This window comes from Motacilla alba, chromosome 2, assembly GCF_015832195.1.
Source record: "Motacilla alba alba isolate MOTALB_02 chromosome 2, Motacilla_alba_V1.0_pri, whole genome shotgun sequence".
NCBI classification, from domain to species: Eukaryota; Metazoa; Chordata; class Aves; order Passeriformes; family Motacillidae; genus Motacilla; species Motacilla alba.
This window is the reverse complement of record NC_052017.1, coordinates 91,320,528-91,334,382: the sequence shown is the minus strand read 5'-3', so window position 1 is coordinate 91,334,382 and position 13,855 is coordinate 91,320,528. Positions and strand designations below refer to the sequence as shown.

General features: G+C 40.0%; 1 protein-coding gene across 3 annotated transcripts in view; it reads right to left on the bottom strand.

The window, feature by feature from the left end:
• Positions 1-1,456: 1,456 nt before the first annotated feature.
• The window catches only part of TEX10 (testis expressed 10), a 55,254-nt gene continuing 42,855 nt past the window's right edge, over positions 1,457-13,855 (bottom strand). For all 3 annotated transcript variants that reach the window (XM_038126117.1, XM_038126133.1, XM_038126123.1), the window contains exons 13-16: positions 6,186-6,266; positions 3,534-3,715; positions 2,366-2,576; positions 1,457-1,695 (exon numbers count right to left, since the gene is read on the bottom strand). In XM_038126117.1, coding sequence (XP_037982045.1) covers positions 1,582-1,695; positions 2,366-2,576; positions 3,534-3,715; positions 6,186-6,266 — 588 coding nt within the window. In that variant the 3' untranslated portion in view covers positions 1,457-1,581. The remainder of the gene's footprint in view (positions 1,696-2,365; positions 2,577-3,533; positions 3,716-6,185; positions 6,267-13,855) is intronic.

Below are 13,855 nucleotides of genomic sequence, written 5' to 3'. Positions count from 1 at the left end.
TCTCTTTCTGCTCTTCAGCAAATTCAGCCAGGAGTATAGTGTTAGTCTGGAGCCCTACATTCATCATTTATGGGGTGAACCTCACTGCACCCATGAGAGGCTGCTGAAGCAGCAGCAGCATCATCAATGTTCCACACAAGCTGTACCTAGAGCTGCAGAAACCAAACTCCACTGAGAGACAAGCAGCAGTGAGATGCCAGGAAATAGGCATTTTCTGCACCCAGCAGATTTGCTGCTTGTGAAATCTAGAACACAGTGTAGATGAAGCTGCTTTTCACCCACTAGGGTTACTCATCAAAATTATTTTTTCTTTTACAGTGAGCAACAACCTACAGTGTGTTAATTTGTTGGAGAACATGGGAAAATCAAGGCAATTTTCATACAACATGAGACCAACCACTGCTGCAAAACCAAAAAATACAAGACTGAAGCATTAAGCAAAACAGTGTTTGGAATTTAAAATCCATTCTGCTACAGCTGTTGTCTTTTATAATGTATAAGCCATCTATGATGTATTGAACTTGAACATTTTCAGTTTTGTATTATCACAGCATTACATGCCAAGCAGACTGCTAAGGAGCTGGACTCATTTTGTGTACAAACTGTTTTTTTAATGCAACTGTTAATTTCTCTATCAACACAGGATGAAATCTGAATTGCATTTGAAGACAGAAGATGAAGCACTAAGCCCAGTATTGCAATAACATTTTAGAGGCAATCAAAGCTTTCCATTGCAAAAAGTAGGAATTTGAATGAGTTAATCAAACAGCTTTTCAAAAAAGAGGGAAACTGTACTAAAGATACTACAGTTCTGAGAGACCAATGTTCAATTTTACCTCAAGTTCATTAAATTAATTTCAAAATCCAAGCAGGAATGGAAGAACAGCCTTCATGCTCCACTTCTCTACTAAAGAAACAATTGTTTCTTATGTAACTATGGATTTGGAAGGAAATGTAGACATGTTGACATAAAACACTAATTACTTTCACAACCTATGGAAACTATTAGGGCTGTGTTTTCTACCCTTTGAAATTATCACCGATTTTTTAAATAACTCTTTTTCTATGAGCATTAAATAGAGAATCAAGAAAAGATGGGCTCTACTCTAGAAAACAAAAAAAAATATTTCTTGTAGTAGCTTTGCAGCTGCCACAGTGTACAGTATTTACCTTGCACAAAGTATTTAAAAATATGAACTCAGCAAAAATAAAAAATGTTACTCTAAAGCATATTGTTTTCTTATTTTTTCCTACTTGATACTACACAATTCTACTTTTTTTTAATAACGTGATGATTAAAAATAATACATGAGCAGAGTCAGTTGAAATCTGTTTCTCTGCAAGGGCTTCAGAATCAAGGACTGGACTTTCTTAAACACCCCTCACTGTGGTCACCACATTTTACTGAAACACTTTCCAGTAAGATCTACTTGCTTGAAAAAAAAGGCAATAGAGGTTTTGGAGTTCTCTGTAAAATTTTTATTGTTTCACTTACAAAAAAATTGACAAGCTTTGTTCCAACATCTTCCATTCAAAACTAAATAGAAGTAAATGCTTTACAATAAATGCAGTTTGACCTCTTCAATATACTGTGTTTATAGGGCCAGGTGTCTGGGGATGAGAGGCAAGGTAGATGTTGAAACAGTAATGGAGGTCTGTGAGCCACTGCTCCTGAACTTCACCGCTCTTCAGTGTCTAGAAAGAAGGAGAAAAAAGGTAAAACTCAAGCATTTGCAAAACTTGGCTTTGTTTTTACAGGTAATCAGGTGCACTGTTAAAGGTACAAGACAGCCCTGTTCCCCTGCACACAGTCACATTGTTCTTCTCTTTCACACATTTCAACACGGTGTGTCTGTTAAAGCCCAAATAATGAAGTGTTACAACTGGGTACACTAAGTCATTACATTACCAAGTGCGTGAGTTAACACCAGATGTGCTTTCCTTACTCTTAATTAGAATGGCTCACTTACTTTGCAGTTTTGCAATTTACAGGCAATTAAAATGCAAATGAGTGTGGTGCTACCAGTGCAGGAGAGTGCCCCAGCCCAGACTAAGGAGAACTGCTACCAACAGACCTTTCACCCAGGAAATTCCCTCTTCTCAGGATTATGTAGGTGGCTAGAAAAACCCATCAAGAACAAATACAACCCACACACGGTGGAACAGCACAACAATTGGTTGTGGCATTTTCAACACTAAAGAAAACCCACCCCCTCCTAACCTGCAGGTTAGAGAACCTCACCATAATTTCTTACATCTGCTTTCACCACCACTGTTTGCAAATCGCTCTTCTTGACCGTTTGCAATGATTTTAAAAAACAAACATGACATACACGTGGTCTCTGGGAAACAAGAAGTTCCATACCATGATGTCCTTGATGATCTGTTGCACCAGAAACTCGTTTGTGATCATATGGCTCCTGAGCTGCCCGTGCTGCATGAGCAAGCGAAGCAGCTGAGCAACAACGGGCAGCTCCTCCCGACAGATCCTGCTCACTTGCAGGCTTTGCAGCATCAGCCTCAGCAGCCGTGGCAGGAGTGCTAATGCAGAAATGCATGATCTCCACAGCATGTCCCTGAGAGGAAAAGACAATCGAAACTGCAATGATTGAGGACACACATTTCAAGGATGCTCCTGTGAACTGGCTGCACGGCTGTACAAGGAAACCTGCTTCTGTGGATCCAACCACACCAGCTGCATTCACCAGAATTAGTGGCAAAGCAGAAAATCTGTACCAGAAAATGCCCAACTTGAAAATAGCGCAGAATTTTGTACAGCACTGGGAAAAAATTAAGGCCCTGCTCTGGAAGCTGAAAATGTTGCTTAATCTCTCACGCAGTGCAATTTCTGCTTCATACAGCTGCCAAGAGGTTTTTGTCTCAGTCACTTTTCAGGTACACCTGAATCTTTGTTTAAGATTCATAAGCAGTTAAATAATGGACTCAGCTATTTGTGATATGCAAGTCATTAAATACAGTAAGAGTAGGAAGATTTGGGCTTTGAATTTTCAGGAAGCTTTTAACTACTTTTCTGTATATGGAAAAGTTTGACCTGTTTAAAGACATTCCTGCATTTCAGAAATTCAAATTTATTTGAATTTGTTATCTATAGCTTTTGGGTTTTTTAAATCAAATGGCTTTACAGTCTATGTAGTGATGCCTGAGAAGTTTCCAAACTGAAACATCAGATCAGTTCAGAGTACATACTCATAAAGCCAAATCCTTTGCATGGTGCTTTTCAATGTATCCAATGAAGCTGAGGTTAAAGATTAAGGTATAAATATCCACTTAAAATCAGGATGATTTTAGAAGAACAATTAGAACAATTTGAGATGAAACCTTCTTCAGTTACTGTTTTCAGTAATTCCTGGTAACTTTGCAGGTATTTTTCTTAAATCTAAGTACTGATTTGAAGTAAGCAAACAGAGACAGGAAAAAAAACTCGGGACAGAGGAGGGTATCCTTTCATTTCACATCTCTAAGTACTTGTGGCAGCAAAGATAGAGACAAGATGGTAAGAAGAGCAGCTTTACCTTTTCTGTAAATGTTCTGCATCCTCTCTGTCTATAGTTAGCAGAAAGTACAGAAGACTGTAACAACAAGAAGCCAAGAACCTGTGCAGGTTTTCACTTATGATGCAGGCTTGATCCAAGAGCTTATTTATGGCACATAGAACAGATCCAGCTGTGCTATCAGGTATTACAACCAATCCAACCTGTATTAAAACAAGACAAAAAAACCAACAACCCAAGTTCATCACTTCATACAAAAGATTTTTTGCTGGGATACAAGCAAACCTAGAGCTTTCCTATGGTGACACGTATTACTTTGTTTCTGTTCAAACTCTACAGACTAATGCATTTTTCAAATCCCTGCTTTCCCAATAAATTGCCACCCATACCAACAGGAGGTTAAATTGACATCTTCATTCCATACTTTCTAAACAAACACTCATCTCAAACATACTTTCAAAACACAACACTACTTTGAGCCTTGCTCTGAATGACAGTGCAGGCACAAACAATCTTCTGGGCAGAACAGGTCTTTCCTTTTAAGCATATATCATGGGACTGGGAAGGCCTTCTGAGTCTTGAAATGGCAGTGAGCAGTCACTGAGGTAGAAGGAAACTCTGATTTATGCTACAGAAAGGAAAGCTTCTACTGGATTGTCACCAGGGTGAGGCTCCTTTGAAGCCCAACAGGAGCTTTATGAACTGAGGTCAATCAAAGCTAATGAAATACATGGTGAGCCCAAAGTGGGGTGATGCTCTAGTGTTGCTAAAGAGAGAACATCATCTTGAGTAAGGATTTTATAGGCATGATAAATAATTTAGAAAAAAATCTTGTTTTTTGTAGAGGCCGTGAATTCGAAAGCAGTTTAAATTTTCAAGTACTATGGAGTAAGTACCCTCGATTTTTGTCTTGTAAAGGCATAAAAAAATCATGCACTGCTAGTGTGACACCATTTACCTTTAAAGAACTATTTAAGGAATTTGAGAGTAGTCTAATTTGCTCACCTGCAAGTACACTGTTTGAAGCTGACAGAGGGAATTGGTTCACTTAACAAGGTCAGCTGTTTCTTTCAGAAATGTTTAGAAAAAAAGATCAATAAAGTACAAGCTACAGAAATGTGAAATGTGTTTCATTCATACCATTACTTGTGAGAGGTAAGAGATACAGAACAACTATGAGTTGAAATTTTAAATCCTTCCAGCCTAAGACACTGGGTGTATTTCAAGGCCATGAGCACAGATTGCTGTCCCAGGCTGACCAGGCTGTGCCAGTCAGGTGCAGAGGCAGGAGGAGGATGATGATGGTCTTTTGCCTGACAAAAGGTGGGACTGCAGCTGTCACCACGACCCTGCTGAATACTACAGGACACTGAGGCACCAAACAATTAAAATGAGTAACATTCTTCCTGATCAGCTGTAAGTAAGAAATAATGGCAGCAATCTAGATGGACAAAAAGAACCATCCTGAAGACCAACTGAGCCAACACTACTGATGGAATGTGCTGGTCAGCCAGTCTGAAAGATGACAGGAACAGAGACACTTCAATTTATACAAGTCCAGTAGACGAGGTTGCTCAGATAAGTTCTCATATAGGATGTTGCCTCCGTGGTGCCTTTGCTCCCTGCGAGGTGTCAGCAGCCAGCTGGAGACCTTGGGCAGCAGCCTTGCCAACCATAAAACCCACTTAATGGTTTGCTCTCAAAGGGACAGGGCAGTAGAACATATAAGCCTTTTTAAAAGTTGATTTAAGTCAACATCCACCCCTAAAAATCCACAGTATGGTTATAGGTGAGCTACTCCCTACAGAAGCTTTGGTCTAGTAACTTCTCAGTATGGCTCCCAGCAGGTAATGGCAGACAGTGGTTAGATCACAGAACCACCCTGACAGCAGGGCAGGGGCAGACCTCGTGATCCTGCCTCTCCTCAGGCAGTACCACAGGGAACTGCAGATTCTGTCCCTGACCATTCTGTTACCCAGCTCTGCCTCTGCCATCCCCATCTTCAGCTCAGGCATGTTCAGGATTAGAAGACAAGCTGTAAAACCCACTGAATGGGTCAGTTGGGATCACAGTGGTCATCAGGTCCAACCTCCCTGGTCTGCTCAAGCAGGGTCATCCCAAAGCACATAGCACAGGATTGTGCCCAGACAGTTCTTGAGTATCTCTAGTGGGGGATGCTCCACATCATCTGAGGGCAATCTGTTCAGGGCACAGTCAACCACACAGTAAAGAGGTTCTTCCTCATGTTCAAGTGGAGCTTCCTGAGCATCAGTTTCTGCTCATTGCCTCTTATCCTATTGCTCAGCACCACAAAGAACCTGGTATCCATCACCGTGGCATTCTTTAGATACTTATATACACAGATGAAATAAAAAACCTCATCTAAAGCTGCTGGTTGCTCTTTTGAAAAGCAAACCAAACCAAGAAGTGTTTCATTTGTGGACAAACTGCCTTGAAGACAAGCTCAAGTATTCACAAATCTGAGCAAAATTACCCATATAGATACCAACAGTTATTATGTATTTTTTAGACTTGCCCACATCTTGTTTAAAGCTTTTTCAAATGCTGAAATTATACATTAAATACACAGAATAAGTGGATTTGAGGATTAATGAGACTGCTAGCAAATTTATCACAAGGAAGATTTAACGTAGAAGACAAAATAATACTTACCAGATATTTACAGATGCCAGTCTGGAGAATGTCAAAACACTGACTTTGTGAAGGTATAGTGGACAAGCTGTGACAGATCACCTGTTTTAATAAAACAAAGTTGTATTTAAGCACTCCAAATGCAACCAGCAATCACTCACTGTGCAGTCATACTTTGCTGACAGACCTAAATCCAAAGAACCTTCAGGGACATGCAGCAGCTTTGTCTCAAAGTACTGATTCTTTCCAGTGGAGAAGAGTAGCATTGTCAACATAAATTGTTCCACGCTTAAAGAGATGATGGTCTACGCCATTAGGTTTTTTGGGAAAGGTTCTCTGCATTCTATCTGTGTGATAGAAGGCCAAAAATATTCTATCAAGCTAGACTGCCACACCAAGCCTCCAAATGCCTTTCCTCAGAGCTGAAGAGTTTCAGAAAACAACCTCCCAAATAACTGTATCAAGCGTGAAACAGAGGGATCACAGTGAAACAGAAAAAGTAATACAACAAAGAAGACTGTAGCAAAGATCCATTTTCAACATCTTTTCCTCTTCAGTGCCAAAAATGTCATGGTCAAAAATGATACAAAATGGAAAACCTTGTTTTCTAAACTGCATAAAACTTTCTGGTGCTTGTATAATCAGGCACTAGCAAACTACCTTGAAATGTTCTATGTCTCCTGAATAGGACAAAGAAACCAGAGCTCCAGCAGAACTGCTGGTAAGCTGTACTGCAATCCTCAGTAGGTGGCTTTCTCTGTTCCTCTTTTCCTTCCCCTCTATTCCAATGATTCACAAACTAGCTGCAGAGCTTGGATGCCCTCTCTCTGTTCACATTCACTGCTTATCTCACCAGAGTGGCAACTAAAGCCTCTGGAGAAGCCAACATGCACAGCACAAGTGCATTATCACACCCTGAGAATTGTGATGTCCTGCTAAGGACAAGGAATATGGAAGAGCCAATACATGAGGAATGGAATCTTCCCTTTGTGCTTGAGGCAATCAGAGAACAGCAAGATCAGATGTTTGATGGATGAAAAAATTCAAGTCCATGAGTTTTACAAATATCTGGATTAAGCAAAACCCATTCCTCTAAGATGCCTCATGACTCAAAATCTAAAGAGAACTTGCACAGGAGGATCTGACCTGAGGGATTAAATTCTGTGATAGTGTTTTGGTTTTGAGACTTTAGTTGAATCAGGCAGGTTAAGACACCTAAATGAGATAATGACAAAATAGAACTTATCAACTGTGTTGTGTCAAAAATAGTCCACAACATTTGCAGCTGGAGGATGGGAAAGGTTAGGGAAAGAACCATTAGCTCAAGGTCCTGTGGTATGAAAACTCAGCCTTAACTAATGTGGATGCCAGTGCTAGTTTAATCAGAAATGGCCAAGAGGCACTATTTGTGGTGATCCAGAAGTGCACTCAGCTTTTCCAAAATTACATGCCACACCTGTTTTTAGCCCTGCTTATGCCAGCCAAATTCAGGAGATTCTTAACACATCTGCCTAGTGGCACATAACATTGTTGGGCTGTCAGGACAATGCTCATGTTAATCAGTGTCACAGGTGTAGTGCAAGTGTTTTGTTTGACTAGCAGGACTACTTAAAAGACAATTTCATAGATACTCTTGCACTGAATACCTTTACTATACATTTATTTTATAATGAAACAGTATTATTAAAAACTGAATACACCATCCTAAATATAGTAGGGCTTTTGTCCACTGCAATTTGAAAGTGATAAAATATTAAGTACTCTGGAATATTCCCAAGAAATCCCCTCAAAACATCTGTGTTATTAGTAGTGCCCAGGAATAAAGTGAAGCTGTAATAGAGGTTATTACTGGGGACTGTCATGTCAAGGACAAACTGTGACACCAATCTGACCTGGTATTTTAATGAGCAGCACTTACGCTAAAGGTAAAGCTGCACTGATGAAATCTGTTGGGTGACAGCTCCAAGCTGAGAAACCCTGCCAAGGCAGGAGGACTGGACTAACCTATGGAAAAGATCAGGCAGGTTTGATGAGTAACAGCTACAGAAAAAATTCAGTGAAAAAAAGTGGTGGCTCATGTGCCTGGAGACTGATAAAAACTTCTGTATGCAGCTATGAGTTTTACCAGTTGGAAATGAGGAGGAAATTCTGTAACAGCTGACCACAAGTGGTTGTGATACAACCATAAAATGGGCAGACGTTACTTCAGGGTGTAAAAATAAAGATAATCCCAACAGAAGTGCTCAGACAGAATAAGGATCATCTCTCCACTACTACTCTGTAAGATCTTACTTAGAATTAGACCATTTCTGACATACTGTGCAAAGTAGGAGCCACACATTTTCAGGAAAGGCAAATTCAAACCAAACAGATAGAAACATTGCACAAAGAGAGATCCTGTCTCACTGGTGTCAAGGCAAAGAACTGAACCTGGCTGGGCTGGCAAAGTGACACCCAAGAAGGGATCTTACTGTCACTTACAAAGTGGTGAAAAACGCTGCACCAAAACAAATGTAACCAAACAACAACTACACATAATGATCATGGCTGGCCAGGAATGCAGATGAGATGGAAACTGGGAAGGATGATTACGAAAGGAGAAAACGTAGGAGACATTTGCTGCTCATAGGGCAGAGCTTGGGGACTTTACAAAGGGGTTTGCCATGTGCTTGTGAGCACATCACACCAGACAGTCTGCCAGAGAGATCCCTTTTGATTCAGTACAGACCCACAAATTAAAGACCTTGAAGGCAAATCCACCAGGCCCAGCCAACAAAAATACAGTTTTATTATTAATATTTCACCCCTAGGACTATGTCCCTGGAAAAAGCCCACCATCCACTGAGGCTCTCCCTGAGAGGACAAGTTGTAGGAGCGTTTCATTACACAATAAGGCACAACATGCCCTTCTGGCATAGATTCTTCCCAATCTGGAAAGGAAAATAGGCACCACTGGACAGCAGCATAATTCCTTAGAAGGGCTGTGATAAAGTACAGGTCGATTTTTCAATCTTTTAGATCTTTCTGACCCTCAAAACAGCACCACCATTCCCTACATCACTTCTGTTTTCCTCCAGTTATGTGGGAGAGGCGATTCTTTTCAATTCCATAAATTAAATCCTGCTTGAAATGGCTTTCATACCAAATGCCTGTTATAAAAAGTGTAACTGAAACGTTTTTAGACATGGAAATGAAAGGAAAAGAAAACTTAATTATCACATGAAAATTAGTATTTTCCCTGACAATTTATTTTCCTTAGGCAAGGTTTTGCATGATTTTTAATTTCCATAATAAAATGTCACAGCTGATTCATTACATTACATTTGATTAACATTTATCACATTTTTGGCACATTCATAGATTGATTTTGGACCAAAGCCAGAGTAGTTTTGTTTCAGAGCAATCCTGAAGTGAATGGATTGAGAACAGGCATTTTTGATCAGGGAGGGGTGGGTTTCTTCTTTTTGAGGCAAGTATTTTATAACAGGTTTGGCTTAGGCTTAGACATTTTATTGGGGTGTTTTTTTCTTTTCTTTTGGATTTTGTTTGAATGTTCACTTGAATAAATTAACCTAAAGAAAAGAACTCTCTTAAACACGGGGATTATCTGTTATCATTCTGCAGCAAATGCTACAGGCCCTGTAATCCATGGGCAGATTTTCAAACCAAACCCTATTGATCAGCCAAGCCCAAGTATCACGAGCCACACAACCACAACAGCAGGTTCCCTACTGGTGCTTTGGGAAGTCATTGCTACAGGAGCCTCCTTGCCTGCCACACTGAAGACAAACTCCAACAGCAGCCAACCACAACAGGGAAGGAAAAAAACAACAACAAAAACCACCAAAAACAAAACAAACAACCCCTAACAAACAAACAAACAACAAAAAAAGGGTGAAAAGGTCCCTCAGAAGGGGGCCAGCCTGACCCAGGTTTTTTGGAGATCCTGACACCATAAAGTATTTTACTTCATTGAATGAGTTAAAAGCATTTTTGCCACTGACAGCCCCCCGACTGACAAGGCAATCCCACACAGGCTTTTCACAGGTCTAATGCAGAATCAGAGGAATTCATCAGTTTAATGTTGTTCATCTCTAAGATGCTCTTGCCTCCAGAAGAGACAAGAGTTGGGATGACCCAAGGAATCCCAGTCTCAGTGTGAGCCCTCATGGCAACAGGAACATGCACACCTAATGAACCAAAACTAATGTTTTGTTCATTATTGAACTGTTCCCACTCCCTCAATGCTTCCTGTAACACAACAGAATACTGATTCAAAGTCTCAAGGAAACTACTAATCAGCAACTGTCCAGAGGAAATTTTTGTATTATTTCAAGTTTAGTCATGCTGCAAAGTACTCTTTTTTCAAAGAAAAATACTCACCTTCCTCTGAAGACACACACAAGCAGGAGCACAGAGAGGAACCCAAGCCAGAAGGAATGATAATGGATCGAGTATTTTAGCATGCCATTGTGTGGAGTCAAACCAAAGGCAGTTCAGACTCCCTTAAAAATGATTTTATTAAAAAAAGAAAGTTGGCACACACCAGATACTATAACCTAAGGTGAACTTTAAAATATATTTTTCAACTCCCGTTGACATGGACCTCAGACATGGATAACTAAAATGTAACAGGCTGTTCTGCAGTGAATTCCCCAGCCCTTGTGAAATGCCTGTTTGCAGCAGGACTGTATCCAGTGTAACATGTTAGTGCAGAGCGTAGAAAACGAGAAGTTTTCAGGTGATGGGGCAGGCAATGAAGCTTGGCTTCTGAAGCTTGGCCAGCTCCCCCGAAGCACTCTCACTTATCAGACACTGTACTCCCCTGACAGGTGCTGCTTCTCTTTCTGAAATAAATTGATTTGACAGGGCAATATTAACAGTGCCCTGAGTTGTTGAGAAAGCTGCGTACAACAAGAGATCTTTGTTCATCTGCCTTGGGTAAGCTCACAGGGTGGATATGAAAGATATTCCTGATTCACTGACTCCAGAAAAAAAACCTAACAAAATCCCATAAAAACCTCCACATGAAAACCCTACACACTCACAAATAAAACAAAACAAAACCTAAGTTAAGAAAAGAAACAGCTGAAAAGAAGAACAGAGTCTACAGGAGAACATTACACAGGTGAGCAACAAGGGAAAAACCACACTATTGGGCTAATTTTTCATTTGGGGTAGCAAAATGGGAATGCAAAAACTTATGTAAGAATTATAAATGCTTAAGAGCATATATGATGCCCCACATATTGATAGAGACTTGGTATTTCCAAAGACCTAGAAGAATTACGACACACAGTTCATGTCCTGGTCACAGTGTAACTGCAGCACACAAACTCATTGCATCTGCTGACTGTGATGCTTGCCTGGCTGCAGGCTCCTTGGCTGTGACATGGGGTCTGATACAAAAATCTATATTTGAGAATCAATAAAACTAAGCGGAGTTATCTTTATTTGCCACTGGACACAAATACTGAATGGCAAACACCACAGCTCAACTCCTGTGCAACAACTTGATCATGTGTTCAAGTCTGGCTACCAGCAAGATTTGGTGCTGCAAGGCAGGGAGGGCTAGAGGCAATCAGCCTGGTTCTCTAAGTGAGGGGCATTTCTGAAAACATTGTTATTAGCAAAACCAGGGTTCAAGCTCAACAGCCACTGTGCTATCCAAGAGTACACAAAGCCATACCTGAAGAACATCACAGGTCGGGTTCTCTTCTCAGAGCCATTTGACTAACAAAATTCAAAGAAAGGACACCACAGAACAGCTTTTGTTTCATCCTCTTGCAGCCATAAACATGCCCTTCTTTCATGGCTCTGCAGCTTCCCCACAGCTATAAAATGTCACCACAGCCAATTGCTCCTCCTCTGGATGCCTCCTCATCAGACTACATGCTGGACAGTCAAAGGAACACCTGATATTGAAGTCTCCAAATTCACCTGCCTGCCTCTTCTACAAACAAAAGGACTTGAAAGGACAGAAAACCCAACACTCAGCTCTTGTCCCGCAAAGCCTCTCTTTCTAATCAAACTTAGGTTAGGAACACAAGACAGGATTTGAATATAAAGCACCATGCACAGTACCTGTGGCATTGCAAATTTATGCCAGTTATGTGCAGTAACACTGCAGTGAGCTCCCAACTCCAAGATATGCTGGAAGTATATGATGCAGGTACAATGGAGCACTGGCCTGAAGATCAGCTCTGGCTTTCTGGAAGTTTGTGTTTTACTGGTGGGGGGTAGTTCTGGTGCTTTTTTGTTTGCTTTGGGCTTAAGTTTTACATCTTATGAAAGAGACCTTTGAAGAAGAGATTTATCAATTTTAGGAGGCATTCCTTCCTTTTACTTAAATTTTTTCCTTTCTGTTTCTCTGGACTTTGCATTACTTTCCAAGAAAGTCATTATTTTCACCTGTAAACTTTAAAACTGGGATAGGATGTAGCTTTACTAAACACTAACAGGCTTATAGAGATTTTTTTGTCTTCCTTGAAGATTAAAATTGTACCATATTCCTAGTTTTGAAGGAATTTTATTTAGAAGGAAGTTTATTTACCCTCAGCTGCCTTTTCTCCTTAATGTAACTTTGACCTGTAAATCTCAATAAAGACAACAAGCTGAAATCTTTCAGGAACTTCAATTCAAAAATCTAAACTGTAAAAATTTTTTAGGGTTTTTTAAAGCATTAATCTCTGCTTCAAATTAAGCTACAGCACTCCAATACCACCATTTACTTCTCAAGACAAACATCCTTGCAGGGCTTTTAATTTATATCCACTGACTTGCTATCTTTATTGATTGGCTGTAATTTTTTTTCATAGCACATCTGTGCAGCTCCAGCCTTCCCAACTGTATTTCACTTATAAGACTGAACAGGTTTGGACACAGATTAGTGTATTACACTACATGCATCTCAAAGTTTTTGAATTCAAGTCTGCTTTTTAAAGCAGCTGACCTTCCCTAGTTTTTGCTCTTAAACATTTTAAACAATTGGTTGAATATTTTATTTCTTCGAGTCAGCTGTGGGCTCGATACAGCTCTGGAATCTGGACTTCAAGCAAACCCTCAAATTATCATTTGCTTTCCCCCTCTGAAATGTTCAACTGTCACAAACATCAAATATTACAACAGAAATTACCATGTATACACTGTTACCTTGTTAAACTCTTCATTTCTGTGGGCACTTTTTCATTTGATCCTGGCAGAGCAATTCAATTACAAGGGAGTGAACAATATCACTGACAAACACTTTGGGCACAGTTAAAATGAGCCAAGGCTGAAGCTCTTCCCTCAGGCTGCAACCATTTATTCTGGAGTCCCATTTATTTCAGCTACAGGGGGGTGATTTTAAATAATTGGCTTCAACAAGACAGAAGTAATTTTAAGCAGAAGTTCCTCCAGAAAAGGAACCAAAGTTCCCACATTTAACATCTCTTTTAGACAAATCATGAAGACTAACCTTTAAATGCTGCTTTGCATAGCTCTAAAGAGACAATTTTCTGAAGCATTGCTTCTTAACTAAAAATCACCACTATTTAAAAGCTTCCAAAAAAAAAAAAGTTTCAGACTGCCACGATTCCAATTCCAAACCACTCTCTAGTCAAAAGAAAAGTAATTTTCAAACAATATCCATCTGAAAACAGTTTTGTTAACAACTACCTAAAAGCATTACTTCTTATCACAACTGCATTTGC